Source organism: Ptychodera flava, chromosome 12, assembly GCF_041260155.1.
Source record: "Ptychodera flava strain L36383 chromosome 12, AS_Pfla_20210202, whole genome shotgun sequence".
Taxonomy (NCBI): domain Eukaryota; kingdom Metazoa; phylum Hemichordata; class Enteropneusta; family Ptychoderidae; genus Ptychodera; species Ptychodera flava.
Window position 1 is genome coordinate 118162 of NC_091939.1, and position 26476 is coordinate 144637.

Sequence of the window (26476 nt, forward strand, 5' to 3'; positions counted from 1 at the left end):
TTAACTAGTCGGCAAACTTCAAACTGCTAAAATGTCAGTCATCGCGTACATCCGGGCACTTGTTCAATATTTAAGGTATGCATCGTCATTATCAAGATCATCGTCTGACGTCATCTTGTTAATTGATTCGAAAGATACTGGCAAACCGTATACTGTGTGTTGTACAGTGTTTCCCTGACTACGTTGAACATGAACAAACATGAAAACGCAAACATGAAACGGCTACGCAAAAGATCGGAAAATGGGCAGCCTTTTGTTGTGTTCGATAGACAATGACCTGGAATGTACTTTATTTTTAAACTTTTTCTCCATGGCAACTGTAAAGAAAAATGTCATATGGTCGAAATAAATTCCTGTTTTAACAATATAAATTATGGTAAACTGAACTCATGTATTGAGACACCTTGCATTAAGTCAATAAACAAAGGTACATTCGTTGTCTTCGACAACGCAAAATTTCTGAGTCGGAATATGTGACAAATTCCAAAGTGTATTGTCACGATATTTTAATCACCGGACACAGAATGGCAGATTCAATGTACTTTAAGCTCAATATGGTTTACAAAACAAATCACAACCTTAGACTTTCCGTCCGGATCTCCAACAATGATTAAAGCTTCAAAACACGACGTTCACGTGAGCAAAATGTAATTTTAGATCCAGTCCACCACACGCAGTGGCTGCATTGGCCAAGCACTGTCAACAAGGCCCGAGGCCCAGTCCACCACGCAGTGGCTGCATTGGCCAAGCACTGTCAACAAGGCCCGAGGTCATGAGCCACGGACTCTCAGCTGGAGTGTAATTGCAGGCTCCCGCGTTTTTTTAATTTGCAACTTCGCATTTTTTTAAAGTATCTATATTTTCAACTTTTAATGCTGGATTTTTTAAAATGCGTCCGTGGCGTGACAATTGTCGTTTTGATTTTATTCCGAAAAAACTCGATTAAAACAGATAATTCGTATTTGGCAAAACACCATTGGAACTAATTTGGGAGGATAGGATATTTTAGTACTGTTCGTTTTATCGGCAAATTGAAGCTCATCTACTTTTCTTTTCCTTTCTTTTCATTTATTTTTTGGAATGCACTTGTTTTTATGAGTGATTTCTAATATTGCAAATTCCAGCTGTAGGGCACCTAACACTTTTGATAAATTTGAAAATAAAAAGATCCTGTTCTATCAAATTAGTTTCAATCATGTTACTATTAAGCGGTTTTCCATAGCATTTATCGCACATATTGCAGAAATCACACTTTCAGAACTTTTTCAGTAAAACACGAAATTCTGAGAACGAGCAAAAGACGTTTATTCATGAACGAATCCCAGTTTCTTACAGAAACCTCAGTATGACTGTATTTTGTGTTCAATTTTAGCATTAACACGATTGGAACTAATTTAGGATAATTGGATAGTGAACTGATGTCGGTTTAATCTGCAAATGTAAGCCCGTCTGCTTTTCTGTTTAAGCAATGCACTTGTTTTTATGAGTAATTTGTAATAGTCCAACATTCAGCTATAGAGCACTCAAAACTTTTAAAATGGTGTTCGTTACAAGTTGACCATAAAACTTGATCTTCTTGACTTGTGCCGAAACAGACTTCTAGTGTCATTTTATTTATAATTTTATTTCTCGGAACACGACAAGGACGTCTTATAAAGTGCATTGGCCGATTAATATCGTATTTTCCTCGGTCCTGTTGGAATACTTGAAGTAGTGTCCCGTTAATAACTTAAGTAAATAAATCGCCGTATGATCCTTTCAATGACGTCACAGCAAGGGAGACAGGGTGATATTGAGCTTGGCAAACTTCAAACTTAAATAGTGAAGTGCACGCGATATTGTTGACCGAGAGATTTTGCAGCAGAAGTAACAGTCAAGAAAATTGTTTAGCTTTATCTGGTCCTAGCTGATTCCGTGGAAATGAAAGTCGGACAATGTTATTGGTCAAAGAGGTCGTGGAAACAAGCTTATCCTTGCTTTCTGAGAAGCTGCATTTTTAATGACGATATGTTTCGTATCTGTCCATAGTTTGATCACAATTTACTGAAATAAGCTTCTCTTGGTTTGTTACGATCGTTAATGGATATCATTCAGCTGTAGTCGTCATGGTAACCTGTCAGTGTCAGAAAAGTCACAGCTTTTGCGTTGAATCCATCCGCCGTTTCAGTACTTCACTCAGGTCTCAGTACCTCACTCAGGTTTCAGTTCCTTACCCATGGCGGTCTCAGTACCTCACTCAGGTTTCAGTTCCTTAATAGGGTAATACCCATGGCGGTCTCAGTACAGGTGCCGCCAACTAAGCTGTTCGTGCAAAAAGGTGTTCGTGCAAAGTTTTTCAGCGGGCGGGCAACTTTCAAAACTAATCAGCGGGCGGGGAGAAAATATCGATATTTACTGTGGGCGGGGAAGAAATTTCATTTTTTTTCAGTGGGCCGGGAGAAGATTTTTGACTGTGGGCACCGAAAAATACGTAGAGGGAGGGGAAAGCGGCGTGGTTGATAGAACTAGTAGGGGAGATTAAGAGCCTAACTTAGAGTGGGAGCAATATTCCAGAGTATACTGATAGCTGCTCGCACGGTTTTGCGTTGATCTTGGTTGTCTAGTGGTCATCAAGGGGGCGATGGGGACTTTCAGAAGCGGGGAGAGGGCAGTGGGGAGCTTTAATTGTTGTGGGAAGTGGAAGCGGGCAGACTATAGATACTGGAGGGCAGTGGGCATCAAAATTCAGTGGGAGGGCACATTTTCCGTGTATGCCAGTGGGAGGGCAGTTACGAACAGCTCTATTTTCCCCTCTAAATTTTAGGTCAAGGTCAAAAATAAGAAAAATCGGTATATCAGCCTTCAAAACACGTTTTGTGATAATATTGCGAAATTCATGAAATTGATCAGTTGGCAGCACCTGTCAGTACCTCACCCAGGTCTCAGTACCGCACTCAGGTCTCAGTACCGCACTCAGGTTTCGGGGCACAGTGGCGGATAGAGTCTAAGCAAAGCTTGGCTTACATGGATCGACATACACCGTCTTAAAATTGTAATATTCCAACTTTTGCTTACTTTCCAAAACGAGCGAAAAGTTGAGGCACAGAGGTTGTGAGTTGTCCCGGGTATCTTAGATGGAACTGTCGACTTGTAAACAAAACAATCTGAATTTATGGGATACCGACTGTGGTATTCAAGTAAATTACCTCATTAGAAAAAACACGTGACGAACAAGTTGTGACCTGGCAAAGTTAAAAGTGCCTTGTTGTCTGGTTAGGACAGGCTCAACCTGGCTGTTATTGGATTCCTGATCTCAAGTCATGCGACTCACAGAGTTTGGTATTTCAATAACATTGTGCATTCAAAGCTCCGTTTGAAGGCGTGCAACCATCAAGCTAGATCTGTTGATCACATTTACAAAAGTACATACACAATCTAACTACTGTGAGAAAGCCTATAGCGTCTACTACAACCACCTATACAGCGTTGGAAAATGGCTTTATCAGTTCAGGTCAGTGTTCAGTGCATTCTGCGCTCACCATGAATTCTCTGGAACCATAGACAGTGTATGGGGGTCTCTACTGTCTACAGTGTCTATGCTTGAACTTGACACTGACTCGATATGCATGCACTTTAAGAGACAAGACATCTGTCAGCTTCATATAGGCGCTAACAACAGGTGGTTGGAATTGCCAATGTGGTATATATGCAGAAAGAATGGGTACGGTGTATACGTCACTCCATGCGCTTGTCGGCGCTACATTGAAGTGTGACCTTGCATTCTTCGCTGTTAACATTCCAAAGAAGCAGTGGGTGCATGTCGACATTTTGTTTTCGTGTATTGTGTCGCGAGACTCGTATATAGGTTAAGATGTTACGTCTATGCAGGTTTATTCAAATTCTGTTGCGCCCTCGTAATTATTTCAAAGGGGTGTGGACAACATTTGGGTGTGAGTGGAAAAATTTTCTGTACAGTGGTACAAATGAACAACGTGTATTGTGACCAGGGCTGCATCCAAGGATGAATAGATGGGGTGGAGGGACTTTTTTACTGTCAGACGTTTAGCGTGGCGCTATGAGACGCTATATATTCTGCACTATTAAATAAAATTTGAAGTGCCCCCTTAAATATGCATGGCAAAACTTCTATAATCCTTGTGAGTCAACACAAATTATCTTCATTTATCATCACAATGTAGATTCGGTAATCTTGAAATTGCATCGCTGGACTGTCACTCTGCCTTACTCGGCTCACAATTATATCCATTTTGTAAAGATAAAATATTTATGTCGGGGGGGGGGGAGCAGTGATGATAAATAAAAACATAATTTTCACCACAACTGTTATATCGACGTTAACCATCAAATAACTTTGTTCTAATCACAGTCGCCATGCCAAAGTCCGACAACGACATTGTGATGTGGACCACAGGGGCACAATGCATTATCAGTCACAGCAAGAGTGTAAAAAATTGATAAATTTATGAATATGAAAACTTGATAAAAATGAAATATTTCTGTCATTATTGTATGTTTACAAAAGTTCCCAACTGCATGAATGATATCCGTTTTCATGCTAAATTCGCGCAGTTGTCATATAGACCCTGTTATTAATAAATTTATGATTGTGAATATTCTTGATAAAAAATTAATATTCCTGTGATTATTGTATACTTACAGAAGTACTCTACAGCACTCAAATTTTATATGATGATCAGTATTTTTGCCAAAATCACGCAGTTGTTGCACAGACTCTGAGAAACATTTACAGCAACAGCATTGCGCAGCAACTTGATGCGCCGTCACAGTACATGCCTTGGCAGACAGTCTGCCAAGGCAGTACTGTGACCGCGCATCAAGTTATATTGGAGTGCAATAGGGTGATTTTGCAAGTATACAATGATGACAGAAATATTTAATTTTTTCAACAGTGTTTCATCAATTTGCTATCCCCTTGCCAAATCCTCTCTTCCCTAATGGTTGTAAATAACCATGAGCTTTGATAAGAGCTCTGATGAGAGAGTTTTGATAACACGTTCGTTGCCAGCTTGATAACACACTGTCTATCATTCATGAAACATATTCATTCGATCCATAGTCGGTTTAATCATAATTGTATATAACTCCGCTTGACAACCCTTTGGCAGGGAGTCCGGCATATAACTTACAGATCACATGTAACTGATTCGACTACTCTTCGCTCCGTCTCTCTATAAATGAACTGAGCGTTTACCACTGTCTGGAGGTAGCACCTTCTGTGCTACTACATTACTAGGCCATAACACTGTATAAATGATCTTCGACCCAAGTTTGCTTTGGCCGCCCGCGGAGCGACCGCGTGAACTCCGTTCAGTATGGAGGTACTTAAACTGGTCAAAGTAGTAAGTGTTCGTACTTAAATCGTCTTTATAGCAAACAGTGGATCATAAAATACCTCACATTCCATCTATGTTTTGCTCACCATAGCAACACCCGGAAAACCACGGGAATTTCCCGTTGTCTGATGTTGTGATTGTATATCTATACTTACATCCGGACACGAAAGTTATAAGACTGCACCAGTGCAGTGGGCGTGTTGCATAACTAGTTAGGCTACCCATCGAACGACGATCACGTGCGCACTTCAGACACCAACATGCCGTCGTACATGCCGCACGTAGAAACTGCCAGAGGCGATTGCCAAGTACTTGCCGATGTACGTAAAACTTTCCTGGATGTACGGGTTTTCACACCTTTTTAAGGAACACAAGTGGCCGATGTTTTAATTCTGTATTTTCATGACTATTTTTTTAGATGCCACTGAAACATTTGAAAAGAAGATCCAGGCAGAGAGACGCTCTGATTTTGCACGTAAGCATTTACCTTAATTAATTTTGCCGCTATAAACTCTACGTACCGAGGCGATTATGTCTCCGACTGACGGTGAATCAATGGGTGATAAATCCATGGTCACCAGAAACCATGAACCATAATAGGTTTCATTCACAGACTAAATTGGCTAATCTATATAATATATATATATTATAGTAGTGGCGTAGAGGATTATGACAACCGATACATTCCACAAGTGTCGACAGGACTATACTACCAGCTGCTTCGTTGTGGGTCAGCCGGTCGATTTAGACCAGGAGCTGTGGGTCAGTCGGTCGATTCCAGGAGCTGTGGTTCAGCCGGTCGATTTTGCAAGACTACAGTTTGCAATCAGTGATCGTAGATTGTGTGTGTTGAATCTTGATAGCCTTTGATACCGCTCACCCGATCGCAGTGAATACATATTATCTCCATTTTTTCTATGCCAGGATTCCTTCGAAGGATTTTATATTTCTCTTCTACAAAGTATTGTGCATCCATTGGGCAAGACAGAAAATGCTGACAACATCACAGCTACTGACATGATCAAACACATTCAAGAGGTAAGTGTTTATAAGTCACTCATTTAAAATCTTGCTTAAGTACACTTAGAATCACAAAGGGAATCATTTTATTCGATTCCAACTTTTCAAACTCTTTAATCAGACAATGAACCAGAACAGAAAATGTTCAGTGCTTAAGAAATAAATTATCTAACTGTGTTACTTTCCTTTGTTGTTCACCTTGGTAACTGAAATAATAGATTACATCATTTCAAAGTTAAATGATGTCATTATCGACCTTTCAACTTGTGATCAGTACCTTGGAATGTAGCTTGTCAAATAGATCAATGAATGATCATCATTCTTAATATCTCAATGTAAGTTGTTTGATGAATTCTCTAAAGTGCCCTTAAATTCATCCCTGAATGGTATTTTAATGAGAAATTTGCCACTGGAACATAAATCAAATTTCATATTCATGTCATAACTCAAAATACAAGTCTAAAGTATAGTTATTCAGTACATTCTGATAATCAATCAATGTTTTTCTGGTTCAAAAAAATATAATCTGCAGGAATGGGTTTTTGTACCCCTTTGTTATTTGTATTGTTTGTTTATTATTTATTTATTTTATTAATGTATTGATTTGCAATTTTAATTGAACTGGTTTTGAATATAGGCACTGTCTATAACAATGAAACTGATACAAGATAAAAATTGAGAGAACCAAATGTATATGTAAAGAATGTATTACATGCTGTGACATACGCATACCGGTATGTTACAGGCTGTGAGATGTTTTACATCACTGTTACTTTTCCAGTAATAGTGGTTAAATTAGAATAATAAAAATTCCAAGATAGCAGTATTTGAAGCATTTGAATTTTGACATGTCTTAAGTCACACAAGCAAGCAAAGAAACTTTTTAATGTCTGATTAACAGACATTAATTCAGACATTTATTCAGACTTTGGTTTCCTGTTTCCTGTCTCAATGTATTCACACACTGAACTGTGACCACCTTTTGTAAACCCACTTTCCGTAGGTAACTCTATTTTTGTACTTCTCTGAAAGGTATCCAATGTTGGGTAGGGCAAAATATTAGGGTAATAAATCTCTTTTAAGTTGAATGGGGAAATGAATGTAGCAAAATAGTACTCAATTGGTTTTTTTCCGTGGAATTTTCCGGTTTGTCTGGACCACATTACATCTTCTGTAAACTTTATTCTGTTGAAGTACAGTATGTCCAGACAGCTACACAATAATATCAATGTGTCTGTACTTTCATCAGCTGCAAATGCAACTAGTCCTGTGAAAAAATTTGTGCGCACTGCCGCCAATGCTATATTTTGGAGTTAAAACTTATTCAAAACTTACTTGTTACGGAAACAGTTCAACTAGAATTAGATTAATCAATGTGAGACAAAATATTCAGTATAAATGCTATCATAGTAGTGTTGCAGAATAAAGAATAAATAAAATGATTGAAGATTTCTGTTTTTGTCAAATGTGACGTGCAGATATATTTACAAGATAATCTTCCTTGTTACACATACTTCATATATTTTCTGTATAAGTCAACTTTTTATGAATTGTACCTCTGTATATTTGTGTTTTCATGCTTTTATAATTTGTGTTTCATGTTTTGATAATTTCTTTTTACTGTAGGTATTTCAGATAGACACTGAAACACATGAAAAATGTATTGGAAGTGCCGTGACAAAAAAGGTAACATTTAATTGTGAATCTTGTTTTATGAGTTGATTAAACCTGTAAAAATCTCTCTTGAATTCCAACTACAAAACTGAATTTTCACAACATTATTTTGTTTGACAGCCACCAGCAACCGTACTGAAGATAAGGATTATTGAAGCCAAAAACATCAAAGCAATGGATTCTAATGGTAGGAGATATACTCATCATGTAGTACAGACATTATGGATTAGTTTTATCCTAAATTAGTGTGACAGACAGCAACATTGAACAACTAGACAAGAAAAGCCGTCAGACATCAGTCGTAGAGACGAATACTGTCTTGACCAAAGATGAAATAATTTACAACTTTAGAGATGCCAATTCAAAATTTCACCATAATGTGTTGTTGCCATGGAAATTCAGAATGCCTAATTTGACTCTTGTTTTCAGTGAACATTTGTTTACACACAACTGATAACTACACATAATTCTAGTTTAATACTTCAAACAGCAAAGTTAAGGTAAAGGGCGACGAATTCGGACGCGCACACGCTTTAGAACGTTTCTGCGCAGATTTAACTCCAGCCTGCCGCAAATGGGTTATTTTGTAGCGCATATATTTAACATCACCTGTCATTGTTGAAATTGCACTTTTACCTAATTTTTTGACCCAGTGTCTTAGAAATACATGTGACCTATAACCTTGTCATATTTTGACCCCCTAGGAAGCTGTTTTTTTATTCAATATGAGAGAAAAATTAACATTTCCCTCCCATTTATATGGCGCAAATTACCCATTCACCTGGAGATATTGTAAAAAGTAGCGTGGTGACACCCTTTTATTAAAAGTGTAAACTAAATGATATTATGTCAGGAGTTTATTTGCCAAGTTTGGTCAAAATGACACCATTCAAAGCGACAGGAAGAAAGTTCGAAAACTATGTAGTGATATAATTTCGATATCGTCATTTTGTAATCGATACTTATGTTAAAATTTCTTTACAAACATCATGAAAACTATACATTCGATAGATATGGATCTTAAGTCTTGGTATTTATTAAAATTAACTCATTTGCTAAGCGTTTTATAATTGCTTCTTTAGTTTAAGTGAATTATATCATTTTTATTTATTTCTAACGAAGCCATTTTAACGTCCGTTTCCATGGAAACGAGCATGGTGACCCCCCTTTTTATTTCATTTTTGCACTTGCACAACTTCCAAGAATATTTGTGCAAAGTTTCAAGAAAATGACACCACAACTTAATTTTGACGTAATTCGTAGTGCTTCACCTTAAAGTGACTGTTTCACTTGCACAACAAATACTCAGAATGCAGAAAACAGGAACACTCTCTGAAAAGGATATTTGTTATCAAGCTGTTTCTATTGCTGTTTTTATTAAACAGACAGCACTCACACCAAAGGTACACTTACAATATATTAATATCTGTTTATGTCTTGCTAACAGGTCTGAGTGATCCTTACTGTATAGTGAGTGTGGTCAAACCTAAACACAGTCCAAAGAGTAGTCCCAAATTGTCTCCAAAACACAGTCGTAAAACCATCAATAAGAGAGCAAACTCCATTGAGACAAGCAACGTCATCAAAACACAGACAAAATTCAAAACTCGACATCCAAGATGGCTAGAGGAATACACATTGTAAGTTATGATCCAGTTCTGTTAAGTGAATATACAGACTGCAACCATTTGCTGCTTTTCTGAAACAGTAATTTATTTTACATTATTTATTGAATTTCCTGAACCAAGGCATCAGAATGACAGATAAATGTTTCAATAGCTATAAAATTGATTGAAATAAAAGTGTTACTGGCAAGAATTATGTATAGATCACTAGTGTAATGATAGCAAAGGAAATAGCAGAAAATTGTTCTCATCAATAAAACATGATAACTGTTTAATGGTTGCAGGATATTGAGTGATCTTATTATGAATGTAATTAGCATCAGGTTGTAAATAATGTTTTCACAATTTTCAACAAATCATCTCAGTAGACTATTCTGTTATGTAAGTGACTTTAGATTCAAAGAGATACTGAACTCAGAGAGTCACATAAAACAATTCATATAATTATATATTGTGGAATTCTATCAATTATTTACAGTGATGTCACTGACTTATCCAAGGAAGAAGTACATCTTTACATGTGGGATCATGATGAGGAAAGCTCAGTTATGGATGCCATCAAAAGTTTAGATGCTGAACACAGATTGGCCGGACTCAGAAAGTACGTATTTACTGGTGAACTGTCACATGACCTCATACAGTATGAACTCTGATTGTTATTGACTTTGACGTCATTCATCTACAATTTACTGAGACCCAGACACAAAAAACTGAATGTTATTCTGGAATGGATGATTAAAGGGTCTAATGGAGATTTAATCCACTTTATACTTGATGATGATGGTGCCAGTGATATCAAGTCTATCATGGTTGATTTTATTGAAAGCAGACACAGAACATTTGCGCATTTAGAATCAGGAGACGAAACATAAAGTGTAACTTTTGTATTCCAATTCAGAGTCAGACCAATTGTCTGCATTGTAACATGAGAGTTGCATTCTGTTTACATCAATACCAGAGTAGCCATGGACACAATGACACTAAGCGCTTTTAAAGAGCAACGTACAAAAACCATTAGGTTAGAAAGGTCAATGAGTGGAGAAACTGTGCACTTTAAATTCTTAACAAACAATACAACCATGGAATACATCAGACTATTTTAGCAAGTACAATTTACCAGTATTGTAGTACATACTCTAAATGCATTATTTACTTCAAATGTTTGCCACCATTCACTGTGTTTAAACGCTGAGCTAATGGAAATTATCAAACATGTATTAACTTGTTTGTACAAAATTGTGTATTGCATGAATGTATTTCATCATATGTAATTATCTACCATTAAATGTAGTTTTTTGCATCACCACAATGGGAACATTTATTACCTGTATAATTTAAATTTCTTTTTCTTGTGAAAATTTTGCTCAGAAATTATCAGAAATTACTCAAAATGTTTTGTGAAATTCTAGTATTTTCAGACAAATCCGTCAAACTGTAGAATACGGCAAACCAGTAGATGACTTCCTTGGAAAAATTTACATTCCACTGAGAGAAATTCCCACCCTTGGTTGTGACCAATGGTTTAAACTACAACGTCAATCTTTAGCGAGTGCAGTTGTTGCTGGGGAAATCAGACTGAAGTTACAACTCTCACTTAAAGAGGTGAGTTTTACAAAGTTTGTTGAGTTGCTACTGTCACTTAAAAAGAGGCAAGTTTACAAAGTTTGGTAAGTTACATGTATGGTATGATGAGCATGTGATATTAAGTAATAAGTTTATTAATATTCAGTGTCAAATTAGTTTCAATATTTCATTGACTGAAGGCATTTACAAATGGTAGATAGCTTTTACCAAAGAGCAAGTACATATTCTATGTTTCTTGACAATTATGTTCAAGACCATTTGTTTTGATTTAAGATGTCTAGATTTAAAATCTATAGATTCGTAGATTTAGAATCTATAGATTGAGTTGTAGATTTAGAACTGTAGATTGAGTTGTAGATTGGGATAATCACAGTAAATATAACAGGAAACATTGATTGCCGTAAATCGACCAATTAAAGCAATCAACATTTGCTGGTACAGTTACTGTGATTATCCCAATTCAAAATCTACAATTCAATTTATAGATTCTAAGCTAGACATTTTTACCTAAGTTGTTTTATGTTCAAATGTAGGTCAAGCTGTCTATTGGTTCTGCAATTGTGTACATATCATGTGATGTCCATTATGTAAATCATGTGATGTCCATTCTGATGACCTATTTTGACCTATTTTATAAGAATTCATTTCATCATGACTCAGCCATTTCTTCAGCAAAAGTCAACCATTGCAAAAAGAAAGCATTGTACGGTACTTTTGTAATATTTTCATAATGTATATACATTATAGAAAGCTATGAAGACTTTATGTAATTCTACAAAACATTAAACTGATACAGTGTAACAAGTTCATAACATTTACAGAATCTGAAAACTGAATAAAGAGGTTGTTACATGACCATAAAAATTCAATTAATAGACTGAGAAGTCAAACAATTTTTACTGGAAGACTAAACCAAAACCATGAAGTTATTATTTCTATTTTGAGTAAATTCAATATTTGTAGAACCAAAGTGAAAATGTTGATGTGGTCTGATAGTTGTAGATAAATGTGTTGTGGAAAAGGGTTTCATTTTTTTGAAGAGCTAAGATCAAACAGTCAGTAAAATTTTGTTTTGCGCAAATTTTCCTTCAAAATCTTACTTAACTGAAGACAAAATAATTCTTGACATTGTAATTTTTTCACTACAGCAGGATGAAACTGACGGTTTGTCGTCTGAAAACATGGAGAGATACTACATGCTTGCTAAAGAAATTTATAAATTTAATGCTGACAAAAGTGAAATGGTAGGATATTTTAATATCTTTACATAATTTTTGTCTCCAACAATCCATTTTCTTTTCAAAATTCCATCTTAGTTACAGAGTTTTTCAAACCTAGAACAACTGTAACAAATGAAGTACTATATTTGTTGGAGAAAAATTGCAATTATGATTTATAAAATTTCATTCGAGAGCAGACGTCTTCATTGTTAGTGAGTTCTTTGGTTGTAAGTTCCTTGTGATTTCCAGAGAATAGCTGACATAAATCTATCATTACGGAAAAAACTGCAATCTCAAAATATGAGGGAAAATTTTGCTTTAGCAGGAATAGTCAGATGCTTGCTAATCAAATGAATGAATTATCAGAGATTTTATAAACTTTTATTCTACAGGTGGAAAAGCATTCAGGTCCATGGAATGGTGTACTTTCCAAGACAAGCACATTGATTCTAGATCAGTTTGCCATTCAACATGGTGTTTCCAAAGTTTCTCAGTCAGTTATGTGAGTAAATTTTTCATTATCAAAATATGAAAATGTACTTTGTTTAATATTCTATTTGATTACGGGATCAATTGTAAAACATGTCTTCATCCACAAATCATAAGAAACTCATTAATTTCATGGCATCATGTACAACCAAAGAGATATATTGTACAACCAAAGAGATATATTGTTTATGAATATCTTTATAACTTCTAAAAATCCAAAATCAAAGAATACAGTTTTTTGGTGACCTTTGTGCATCTATATGGTCTTCATTTATGGTTCTATTTAATGTCAGAGGTGAAGGGTCTTGACCTCATATCAAAGACTTATTCACATTTTGAATCTCTTTTTTGGTGAATATAAATTATCATTGGTATTTGTTCAATGATCAATATTCTTCAAAAAATCTTTTGCAGAAATTGACATATTTTTTTCTTTTCCACCAGAAATTTATGTGTTCTATTGGAATATTGCATACAATATGGTCTAGAAAGATCAGCTCTTCAACAAGCACTATCTCTGGTTGACATGGCAACCAATGACATGGAAACACTAAATGATTTAGCTGACATGCAAGAGTTGCAACAGAAATTTTCATTATCAAGTCATGAGGTAAGTGCCCAGAATGGGTATTATATATGACAGCACTGCAATCAATAATTAACCTTTTTTCTATCATTTTCAAAAATCATCACAATTTAACTTCATGGAATGCAGGTAAACAAACATTGTATGATAAATTTACATGACACTCAGTAGTTGTCATTTAGTTTAAGTCTAATGAAGTTTATCATAAACTTTCCTTTTCAACTTGAATGTGGGAAAAACTTTTATTCAAGCGATAGGTGTTATTTTCAGCAAAATAGTTTGCATGGATACCAAATGGTTTCCATGGATTCCAAATAGTTTCCATTGATACCAAATAGTTTCCATGGATTCAAAATTGAGAAATGGCAGGATATGTGGCAGTTATTTTATTTACTTTTTATTACTATTCTTAACTTTTGTTTCAAAAATTGTCATTTTTTCTGTTTTTTCAGTTAGGACTTCTGGAACAGTGTATTTCATTATTTATCGATGCTGCATTACATGACTTGCAAGACTGCCCAGACGTCTATCCACCAACAAAGCCTGAAAACCTGGCAATTATGGAAAAAAACTGCTGGTAAGTGTGTGATAATTTATCTAATTTACTGACCATTGACTTATTTGTCATCAGATTTCACTGTTGCAGTGATTTTAAAATAATATTTTTAAATGATGGAAAACTAAATTATAATTCTGTCTCAATCATTTTGCAGTTTGGATATCATTCACAGTCTCTTGTCTCTGAAACTGCTGAATGGAAATGGTTCTGCATTAAGTGAAAAAATGATTGAAAAATTGACGGAAAAAATCCGTGGAACTGCAAACAAGTGGATGTCAGACAAATTGAAAGATGTGATACCAGTTAAAAAGGGAGCTATGGTGAGTCAACATTCAGTTTTCAAGTCAAACACCTTTTTTGTTTACTTTTCAAGATTCATTGTCAAGTACATGTAGTATGAAGTGAAAGTTTTATGTCTCACAATCTAATCTTTGCATTTCATTTGTTAGCAACATTTCTCAATCATTACACTTATCAATCATTACACTTATCAATCATTACACTTATCAATCATTACACTTATCAATCATTACACTTATCAATCATTACACTTATCAATCATTACACTTATCAATCATTACACTTATCAATCATTACACTTATCAATCATTACACTTATCAATCATTACACTTATCAATCATTACACTTATCAATCATTACACTTATCAATCATCATCATGGCTAATCACGTCAGTTTTGTCCAAAACCAACTGATACATACTAGTATGTGTTCACATTTACAATCAGGTCATAACTCACCTGAATGCAGTGACATCATTTGTTTACTTTTTGTCAATGCTTATTTGCTCACATCAAGTATTTCATCAGTTGTTAAAGTTCAAAGGTCAGCTATTTTAAGAGATGGACGTCATTATAGCAAAGATCAAACAGTGACCCTTTTTATAAAGAGGCATGCAGATAAATGCATATACCAACAAAAGTACCTACAAGGGTGTGGACATGTATACATATATACAAATACAACTAAACTCTGTCCACATCTAAACAAAACTCTCAAAGTTTACTTAAGCAGTGTGATAAGTATAATTTTTACCATTCACTCTGAATGTATCACTAAAATTCCTTAGAATCACAGCGTTAACGCAAAAATCTATGTATGGCCTGGAATGTTGGAGTGCAATACACAGTTGTTGTATTCTAAGAGAAGGAAAATGGTTAAGATACTCTCAGATGAATTTCTAAAAGATGTACATTACCGTTGTCTTTACAGAGACCAGCTGATATGCTGACAACATTGAAAGATCTGAAAACAGTCATTGAACAATGTACACAACTTTGTTACATTAAGACGGAATATCAAGAGTTTTTCAAGAGGTGAGGCATCTTTAAATCATCTTGAAAGCTGGACTTCAAATTAAAACTTTGTCATTGAAGCTGAAATGAAATCTAGTGAAACAGTTGACTTTTGTCTAGTCTCTTTGAACTCATTTATAGGTGTTCTATTGCAATTTTATGTTTACAAACATTATATTGTCAGTCGATGATTCATTGCATTCTTATGTCAAGATGAATACCATCCTCACCAAAGTCATCTAAGTCACACCCCCCCCCAACCAAAGTAGTCACACCCCTCAACCAAAGTAGTCACACCCCTCAATCAAAGTAGTCACACCCCTCAACCAAAGTTACCCCAACCACACCCTAGCTTACATTCCCATTCATCCTAGATTTTTTAAACGACACAAAATAATTCAAATTTAAGCCACTGTTATCATGACAAATTCGTAAAAATAAAAAAAAAATTTGTCAGCAAATTCATGACATTAGCACAAAAGGTACACACAGTTGTACATGTACAGGTAGAAGATAATTAAAAAAGTACAGATGAGTTCTACATTTTGTTTTGGAAAATGCTTCTGCAACATCAATTTAGTGACAACATTTGAAACAGAAAAGTCCTGTCTTCTGTATTGTACAGTTGGATGGCCACATATCAGTAAAGGCATTTTAAAATAATAAATTTCCTTCATAATTACATTCAAATTTTAGCCAACTGTCTGCCAAGTCCAAAACAATCAGAGAATTTTATGCAAACGGTACAAAGAAAACACATGCAAGAGTTCATATTTTGAACATAGCTAGCACTTGCAATATTTGTATGTAGAATTTTGAGTGTCATTGTAAAATTCACAAACTAGGCCCTCCACTCATAACCATATTTCGCTGCTCACTGTTTCTCATGTCTGTCAGGACTAAAATTCATGAAAATTTGCATACAAATTTCCTCGAATATATAAAACTCATGTTAATACTCATATGTGAAAATTGTTTTCTATTGCTGACAGATTTGGGCTGAACTATTACGGCATATCTGTTCGACTGCTTGATATCCATATCTCCAAAGCTGTTCAGGAAATCTTGCAGAAATTAGACGAGTATCAATTGCGTTATCAACGATACAACATTAATATTGTAGAGAGTAGCAGAGGTTCATTAACACTATACTTGACCACAAAGAAAATGATTCAAGTAATGGAACAGTCCATTACAGACAGGTGAGTTGCTCAACTTCTGTCTCATTTGACAATTGGTTCTGTAATGATTTTGTGAACGAGTGTTTACAAGCCTTCAACTTTCTTTATATGTTAGTCAAGTGTCTTTTTTAATCATAAATAAAACAACGAAGTAATCATTACATTCATATCAGAAGTGATATTGAAGACTTCAGATGTTTAGAGAGTTTCATTCCATATTGTTATTGTCGATAGAGAGGTACATGTATATATCCTCCATTGAAACTTGTAACTTTTTCAAAGTGTCACACATAATATAGCTTTCAGATTCAGAACAAAATTATGTTATCATCATTGCAGTCAAGGACTTATATCAATTTTGAAAAGATTATTTTGACTTTGCTTCCAAAGCTGGCTCTCATGTTGGTTAAAATGCATAAATTAAACTTGGCTTGAAAACTTCTGATGTTTCTTAAAGGTTTTTAATCAGTATCTTACAAGTGTTTACAACAATAAGCGGAAGTCAACACGGATTATTTTATAAATAGTGTTGTGTACATCATGGTTTTGTTTCTATTTTGACAAAATTCTGAAAATAGTTATTTCTGAGACATCAAAGTTACATTTTTTATTGATCAGACATTTTTGATGAAAATACTTTATTTAATATAGTGTAATCTGTAATGAGATTGGTTGATGATCTGTGTTTTGGTGTCACCTTAGTAACAATATTTTTTTTCATTATTTCAGAGATGAGCTTGACCTTATCAACTACAACAATTGGTTCCAGGGAACTCTGATATTTTGGTTGCAAACATTCCGCAGTGAATGTGAACACAGAGTACGGAAAGCACTGGAAATGGATCCAAATGTCATGAAAGTTGATTCTCTGGTCAAGTTTTCTATTTCTTCAGTGGATGTCTTGAGTTGCTTTGCCAAGGTAAAACAACTGACAGGGTGTTTCTCAATTTCAAATTCAATGCTGATTTTCAAATAATTTTATTGAAGTGGATTAGTTTCACTCTGAGTAATTCGTCCAATCACTTCCAAATTCATTTTTCACATTCCTAGATACGATTCAATATTGGTTTGTTCAAAACTCAACAAAGTTGTTATCACGTGTAAATTTTTGAGGCCTGCAGCTTAATTCACTCCAGATTTCTCTGAAACTGCTTGGCAGATGTTTTAAGTCATTCAGGATAACTTCATTTTGATTTAATCACATGACTAAAAAATTTGCATAGGCATATTTTTGGACCAATTTTTCTATATCTATTTGCCAAAACATCTCCTCTGACTTTTCCTATACCTTTCAAATTTTATATGTCAAATTTTCATCAGATCTCTTATCAATGTTCTAAAAGGAATCACAATATCATTGATATATTTTTCATTTTTCCATTCTAATTAGATTACAGAGGAATGGAATGAAATTAATTATGAAGATCCAGACAGTGCTTGTGTTGGTGTAGCAAAGATAACAGAGGTGAGAGGTCAAATGCTGTTAGGACTGTTCAGACAGTTACATAGAGTCATCTTTGTCAAAGTGTTGATTTGGTTGATCTCGGACTCTTTTACGCATACACTTAACGTTCTCTATTTGTTTCAAAGGAGCATGATTTTCATGATGAAGCTTAGAGATTTATAAATTCAGTCAATTAATTGATCTTATATTCTTATAACACAAACAGTTAATCTGTGATGGTGCCAGACTGTACGCTGACAATCTTCACAGTACACTAGAACAGAATGGTTTCTATGACGATGATGATAATGACCAGTTTGACATCAAGGAAAAGGTATGTCACATGATATTGTCCATTATGCTTCCATTTCAAATTCTGTAATGATACACACTACCCAGGTTATGTTTGTGTTTATTTACTCCACCAATCAGCATTGAAGCCCAATGATAGAATCAGAGCTAAGCCGTAAACCCACTCAATGATGCAATAGGGAACAAAGTGTGCTGCTCAAAGGCACGACCGTTGTAGGTCATGACCTTTTACCTTTCATTGATAATGAGTCTACTACTCTTGCTACTCCATGGTTTTCAGTTCACAATCCTGCAACAATAAGTTTAGTACCCTATCCATGTGGCATAATGCTTCCTTTTTGCTGCGTCTCAAAGAAAATGTTTTAAATAGTTTAATTGTCTATGAAATTTAAAAACAAATTCATGAAAATTTTGAACAAGTACATACAAAGACTTCTGAATCATGAATCAGTCAATGCACGTCAAAATCATCAAAGAGAAGAAGTCAGATAATATGCAATTGTTGATGGTTCTAATTGTGTGTGTAAACCATAATTGTGAAAAGTCAAATTTTCAAATCTAAAATAACCTGTGTACTTGATTTGTCTTGCAGTTTTGCATAACTCTGAACAACATAGAGTATGTCAGACAATACTTAGATGAGTTGCCTAAACTACTGCATTGGGAAAGTACTGTCGGCAGATTGGTAACAAAACACAATAATCAAACAGCCGGAACGAAAACACTGAACACTTTGAAAAAACTGGTGAAAAATGCTAGCAGTGACATGTGCAATAAAGCTGTGTTGCTGGTCAACAATGTTGCTGAGAAAATGAGTGAAGAAATGAAGAAAAGTATGTGCATTTTTAATTTACTGGAGAGCAATGAAGAGCCGGTAATTGTCTTAGTTTAATTCTCTTTACAAAATCTCATAGCTAACATTTACATTTGACATTGGCTCTATACAGCCATGAAGAAAAAAAAAGAATTACTTAAATGATCTGTGGGGGCAGTGTTCTTGTAATGCAATCATAAACAGCAGTTTTCTGGGAGCACTCCTTAGTTATAAAATATTTCCTCAAAGTTATCTGCCAACTCAGGATAATCTTGAACATGTGTTCAACATCAACTTGCTAAATTTTATGTAAATTTGTTTGTAGATTAGTAGATTTTCCTCAGTTTCTACATGTATTTCATCAACCATATCAAAAGTATGTCTTGACGACAATTCAATCATCATTGTCAATTGCCAAACAAGATCCATGACACCTTAAAGGATACAGAATCAACAACATGTATTTGTTTTTATCCAACAAATGACAAAATATATAAATTAATACACAAGTAACATGCTTTTTCTTATACCTGTAATTTGTTCCACATATACCAGTCTGTTGATCCGTTGATGATGTATTTGGATAGCAACTTAGAAATACTTTACAAGCAGCTGATGGCACCCATCTATCCAAGAATTATACATGAACTCTGGAATGCTCTCCTGAGGACTATTGCGGATAAGATGGAAACTGGAGCACCATCAAAGTACTACCAGACACTGGAAGAGGTATGCATATTTTATAACAATCAGTCGATTACTTTCAGTCACTTCATTACAACAATATAGTCAGAGAATGGGTCATTGACATGGGAATTTACAGAAATGTATGTGCTGCTTTGGGGGGGGGAAGTAAAGTATCATAAATGTATTTCACTAGAGATAGTTTACCATTCTGAGTAAATATTTGTATGGACTTCTCTTTTTCATTCAACTCAACAAAACTAGAGTCCAACAAATTTATGAGAGGAAAAAAGAATGTCGCAGTTCGTGCTGTATTTGGATATAACGAGACAAAGATTCATCCTCAACTATTACAAAACTTTTGTATAATTCCGGGATTCACAGCTACTGGTACTTGTATACAAAGCAGTGTTGCTTCATTTATTATGCATAATAAATAAGTGAAGCCAGCTACTGACATCTAGTGGATGTGTCACCAGTATTTCTTGAAACTCGAGTCAGGGCTGTGTATTGTTATGTGGGTTGGTAATTGCCTCCATCAATGTACTCGCCAGTAACTGATCAGCTACTCTGTCTTTTATCAGGGCTGTGTATAATGTTACAGGGCTCGAAATTAACCTTTTTCCCTGGTAGTCCACTTGGGCTACCACTTTCTGAAATTGGTAGCCCAGGGACAATGGCTGCAGTCCATGAATATTTTAGTTTAGGGATACTGTACTCGTCCGACTATAAGCTCCGGTTCAGCAACACAAAATAGCAGTAAAACTAGGGGCTTCAACTCCAGAAACCCCATGTTATGTGTCATAATCGCTTAATTTATGCTTATTTATGTACATGTTTCTTTCTATCACTTTCAAAATCGGCTTACACATCAAAAGAAATTGTAACGAGTAAAGAAAAACAGAAAAAAATATTCTCATGATCTTTATGAACTGGCATGCCTTGTTACACCCGAGTCTCTCTATATAGAACGTAATACATTGATGCTGATCGACAACCATAGATAAAAGACAGCGAAACTCAGCCAAGCTTAACTGACACAGTGTTTTATATTACTGTTTCAAATCAAACTGATTACACAATCTCTGGATACAGAAGTGACGGTTTTGTGAAATTTCAGAATCAAAACTTCAAAACTTGACACAGGTACGTCTTGTATGCTGCCGATCAACAACATAGTGTGAACTGGCATGCAAAGACTGCACATGTAAAAGCAACTCAACATTCTAGTATCAAACCCTCTGCATCTTGTGAAAACAACAACATAGCAGTGAAAATTGTAATAGTCACAAGAAAAAACTCTTCACAGATGAAAGGATAATTGCTTCAAATAAATGAAACTGCATGTCGACTGCATTTAGCTTGTCCCAGAGTGACGGACATCGCATGCCAAGTATTTCATGTCCCAGGCTTTGGTAGTCCGTGTGGGCTACCATTTCATGGACTTTGGTAGCCCCAGGGAAAAGTTGGTAGTCTGTGGATGCAAGACTGACGCTAATTTCGAGCCCTGGTGTTATGTGGGTTGGTAATTGCCTCCATCAATGTACTCGCCAGTAACTGATCAGCTTAAGGATGTACGAGCGGTACGCGCGCGTGGAATTTGTCACTTCCCATAGGATTACATTGAAATTTGCTGGAAAATCAATTTCTACTATTGTCATTTTCATGAAAATTTGCACAAAGCTCAGTCTAGAGAAATAAATAATAGTGATCAAATAAAATGATATGGTCACCGCGCTAACTTTTGAGATAAACAGCATTGAATTATTTCGTCCATAGAAAATGCATTGGTGAAAAAATGCTGACTCAGCATTTTTTCTCATAAATGGCAAAATTCATGGTCATGTATCTCAAAAACGAGCGCGGTGACCCCTATATTTTATCACACATTTTGATAATACTTACAAAGGAGAATCCAAAAATCGACAATTTAGAGAAATGACATTACTTTTAATTTTACCGATCGTACATCCTTAACTCTGTCTTTTATCTATCTACAGCATTTGTCAGTTTTAACAAAGTACTTTGAAAACCTCGGTCTGTCCCCAATCCAGATGAATAACTATCAGTGTACATATGTCAAAAACCAACTGTCATCAAATAGCTTGTCATCGCCTGATCTGATCAGAGAGTATTATCAGAATATGGCTGATAATGTGTGCACACCAGACACATACTTTGGACATCTTGCTATCAAGATTGGCTATATGAGAGAAACACATGGGAAAATAACACTGTTTGTCAAAGGTAAACAATATTATTATCATAAATATGTTTAAAAGTTAAACTTTTTAACTCAGCCGTGAGATGCTAAATTTATCAGATAGGTTGAGCACCTGACCATCTGTCTATCCATCACGGGTCAACATTGAATTCTTGTCTGAAATTGCTAGTCTGGTTGCTTTGAAATTTGGCATGCATATTCCTTGACGTGACATACCTTACTTATATTTGTTCAAAGGATAGTGAAATGTGCATATTTGTGTTTTTGAGATAATTTTCCCCATTGTTGGAAAAAAGTCTTCTCTGAAACTTTACAAATTTACTTTACAAATTGAACACAAATCTGCCGAGTTTGGCAAGTTAAATGCAAATGATCAGTTTTGCAAAAAAAGTTCATTCTGCTCAAGGTCATTAAAGATGTTGTGTACAAACAATAGTTTTAGAAATCTAAAAGCCACAAAATTGAGCTCATTATTATGAAAATGGAAGAAAGATATTTTATAGGAAATATAGGAAAATGTTTTTATTAAAATGAAAAGAAGTAGATAAGAACCTAAGGGAAAAAGCTAGCCTTGCCATATCAGAATTACACACAGCCTGATAGCACTGCTAAATTTAAAAAAAAAAACATGTATTCTTAGAGTCTGTAAATAGTTTTGTAAATGTAATTAAATTACCTCTAGATTAAGGGGGACATATACTGGTAGGTTGATAAGATGTGATGTTATGTCATATGTGATGTGATGTTATGATGTTACGTCTATGTTCGGTTGAGTAAAGAATTATTTGATCAATTATTTAACATTTCAAGTTTTGAGCACAATATTGATCTGACACTTTTATATGATTTATCATAGTTGTCAATGCAGTGGATCTACCAGGCTTGGATAAAAATGGTGAGTTTATTCTCCTTTTTTTCATTTACAAAATGGCAGACAATGTAACAATATATGATGAAATATACTGGTAACTCAACATTTTAAGAGAAAATCAACAGACGTGTAAAAATGATATCATATATGTGAATTCAGTCAAATAACCCATTTTTAATGGTTGTGTTTTTTTATTGTAATTTGAAGTGCCTTGATCTTTTTCTGTGTCAGGATTAAGTGATCCATTTGTGACGCTTGAGCTTCTGCCAGAATCCATATTCACCACTTCAAAGAGCAAAAAGACCAAGGTCATTCCGGAGACACTCAACCCCAAATTCAATGAAATCTTTGAATTGTAAGTATACTATGAAAGATATTTAATTCATCATTGTTTATCAATGACATGACATCAACTTCAACTGTTTTTCAATCAAAATACAAGTATCAAGAAGGGTTACTATAGCTACCTTCAAGGAAGCAAAACACAACATCTTAGAGTTAGGATCCTTGAAGACGATAAACTTTCAGCACCAGAATATATTCGTATTAATGTTCAGTTCTGACCAGACATTACTATTTATGAATTATTGATTTAGTTGTAATGTCACAAAGAAACCCGGCCCACTTTGATTGAGATGTCCAATTGAAATTTGAATGTGCAATGATCACACATTGTTGAGCATCGTTGGCAGTCTTCCAGTCAGTGTTTCAACATTCATACACAATTTGAAAAATAAGGTTAATTAATGTTCAACAGTGATTGTTTACTTCCATGGCTAACATTTCTTTAAAGAAAGTGTAACATCATTTCAAAGTGCGCATCTTGAAGAATTCTATTGTGTTACCCTCACAGTCCTGGCCTGGCGGAAGATGTGTTGACATCAAATGGTGCTGTGATATCGTTGACAGTTATGGATCAGAATCTATTCTGGCATGATGGTTTTGCTGGAGAAATGTTCATCCATGTTAAGAGTGCAAGAGAAATTCCTGTCAATCGTAATGTGGAAGCTTGTCCAGTGATTATGTTACCATTGAAAAGACCAACATCGTCCGATGCAACTTTTCAGGTGAGATATCAAATGCTAAAGATTAAAGGATTAATAGGAATATCATAGAATTCCTTGATTTTGTATCAAAGAAAACAGCTTTTATGATTTAAGAGACCAGACAATGATGTGATAAATGGCATTTTAATTTCAAAATGAAGATATATAGATAAATAAAGGCATGTATTTGTCGATCAAAAGAAGATCTGAACTAAGATCTGATTTAAGATATGCTGAATCTTGTTTATCCAACCCCATCACATCGCCATGGGAACATTACAATTTTCAACAATTGCATGATATAGACATGACTGGCTGGCAATATTTTCATGGAATTTCAAGAATTGCATGTATAGTTTCTGATGTTTGTTCGTACACTTTTTATTCTGCAGATCTTGAAGTCTAGAAGTAGCTGGGATAAAATTAGTAAGAAATTCATCACAAAGAGAATGAAAATGATCGATGACCAACCAATGAGGACTGATGTTAAAAAATCACAGACAGCAACAGAAATGGCAGAGAGAGGTTTCATGTCAATTTTTTCCAAAATTTCTGCAAACAAAACTTGATAGTAACTTACTTGACTAAATGTCATTCTGGTCAAAGTTCAAAGTTCAAGTTCAAGACTTCAGTGAAAGGTCATGGTTAAGACCCTTGATGATAGGCAGACTTTACCTGTAAGAGATTTGAGCAGCCTTGTACATGTACCATGTATAAACAACACAGTCTTCCAAAAGTTTGTTAAGTCTGACACTCTTGTATTCAAATTGAGAGTTGTAGTATTGTAATTTTCACAATGTATGTAATTCTTTCAACATACAGAGAGATATCATTATTTATTTTTTCTAGTTGTATAGAATATGTAAACCTGCACTTTAAGCATTTGAATATTACAGGATATTATTTATGTTTTAAAGTGACCACTGTGTATCTGAAAAGTTTCCTTGATTATTCTGAGAGTGTAGAGCCTGTTGTGATTTCAAACAGCAAAGTTTTACCAAACCAAATATTACATAACCAATTACTACTGGTACGCAGTTCAGTACACTGCAAAATTAGCAAAACTACAAGGAAGTTATATTAATTAGCATTTTAGTTTTCAATTTCTGTTAATAAGCTCTGATATTTTGATTTTAAAGTACTGCAGTTTGTCAGAATAGATCTTACATCTCAATCAATGCAAACTCAAGTTTTCCTGCAGTATTAAGCTACTGTCAATCAACAAGTTTTATCCTGCTGTCAATCAACAACAGTGTTATCCTGCTGTCAGTCAATGACAGTGTTAAGCTACTGTCAATCAACAACAGTGTTATCCTGCTGTCAGTCAATGACAGTGTTAAGCTACTGTCAATCAATGACAGTGTTATCCTACTGTCAGTCAATGACAGTGTTATCCTTCTGTCAGTCAATGACAGTGTTAAGCTACTGTCAATCAACAACAGTGTTAATGAGATTAATGAGTTAAGCAGATTAATGAGTTTTATGCAAAGAACACAGGCACATTGACTCAGAAAGTCAGATACTTTGTGACATGTTGCAAAGGCCTGGTGCAGGTGCAAAAATATTTTGTTTTATGCACTTAAAAGTTTTGTTTTATTCACTTAAAAGCAAACAAAAATATTTCAAATATTCAAAAATGATACGAAGAGAACGTTTAGCTGCCCTGTAAGGAGATTTTGACAAGAGCTTTGTGACAAAACGTCTAATGAGCAGCCAAATGTGTTTGAAAAAATTAATGTAGTCAATGCAGAAGATAATACATGTGATAGACTCTTAGTCTGTAGATAGTACATGACATTCATGGTTCTTGTATCTTCTTGATGATGTACATTTCACACCTCTTGAAGAAATAATTAGTTTTGTTTTTCTTGTCTCAGAGCAAGTGTTAAGAAGAAAGATAATATATTTGTGATATGAAATGTTCTAGCTTTTTGAAAAGCATAACTTGTTAATGTTTCAGCTTCTGATATTTATTTGTAATTTATTTATTTAAGTTATAAGTTATGTACTGTAATGTACACCTTATCATACTGGACAAATAGAGTATTTTTTTCATATTTATTACATTATGATCATAAAATGTTGTTTAAGTGTTAGTCAACAGACTTGAAAGTTTTATGCTAAAGCTATTCACTTGATCCTTTATACAGCATTCAAGTGTTCCCAGCGAAGGACAGTTGGTAATCATGTTTAAGTTCAGTAAATATTTGACAGTCTTTTGTCAAAAAAGTACCTTGAATAAAGATAATAATTTTAGTTAACCACTGGAGAGGTTTATTAATTATTCGACGATGGCCCAACATAGTAATTACCCGCCAATTAATCAAGCCATATACCAATGTGTCGGCGGTAACTTCCTAAACCAAACCTTGTTTTTCCTATTTGGAGCAGCACGATGGGATTCTGATAAGCACAGCAGGTGACCGACTTTGCAGCCCATTGTCAGCAATGGTGATCTGATAACTTGTGCGAAC

The 26476-nt window shown here is 34.9% G+C and overlaps 1 protein-coding gene across 9 annotated transcripts in view; it reads left to right on the forward strand.

Annotated features, from left to right (window-relative positions):
* LOC139144631 (BAI1-associated protein 3-like) overlaps positions 1-26263 on the forward strand; it is a 52082-nt gene extending 25819 nt beyond the window's left edge. For 6 of the 9 annotated variants that reach the window (XM_070715334.1, XM_070715333.1, XM_070715327.1 and 3 more), the window contains 24 exons: positions 5773-5829; positions 6279-6392; positions 8001-8060; positions 8169-8235; positions 9496-9688; positions 10152-10274; positions 11083-11275; positions 12406-12501; positions 12870-12979; positions 13411-13576; positions 14005-14129; positions 14266-14431; positions 15344-15447; positions 16419-16628; positions 17337-17526; positions 17998-18072; positions 18278-18385; positions 18956-19237; positions 19733-19906; positions 21862-22108; positions 22942-22980; positions 23188-23311; positions 23810-24023; positions 24395-26263. In XM_070715334.1, coding sequence (XP_070571435.1) covers positions 5773-5829; positions 6279-6392; positions 8001-8060; positions 8169-8235; positions 9496-9688; positions 10152-10274; positions 11083-11275; positions 12406-12501; positions 12870-12979; positions 13411-13576; positions 14005-14129; positions 14266-14431; positions 15344-15447; positions 16419-16628; positions 17337-17526; positions 17998-18072; positions 18278-18385; positions 18956-19237; positions 19733-19906; positions 21862-22108; positions 22942-22980; positions 23188-23311; positions 23810-24023; positions 24395-24571 — 3414 coding nt within the window. In that variant the 3' untranslated portion in view covers positions 24572-26263. Of the gene's footprint in view, positions 1-3247; positions 3491-5545; positions 5675-5772; positions 5830-6278; positions 6393-8000; positions 8061-8168; positions 8236-9495; positions 9689-10151; positions 10275-11082; positions 11276-12405; positions 12502-12869; positions 12980-13410; positions 13577-14004; positions 14130-14265; positions 14432-15343; positions 15448-16418; positions 16629-17336; positions 17527-17997; positions 18073-18277; positions 18386-18955; positions 19238-19732; positions 19907-21861; positions 22109-22941; positions 22981-23187; positions 23312-23809; positions 24024-24394 lie in introns of those variants that run through there. The other 3 variants (XM_070715331.1, XM_070715330.1, XM_070715328.1) reach the window with 3 other exon arrangements.
* The last annotated feature ends 213 nt before the right edge of the window (positions 26264-26476 follow it).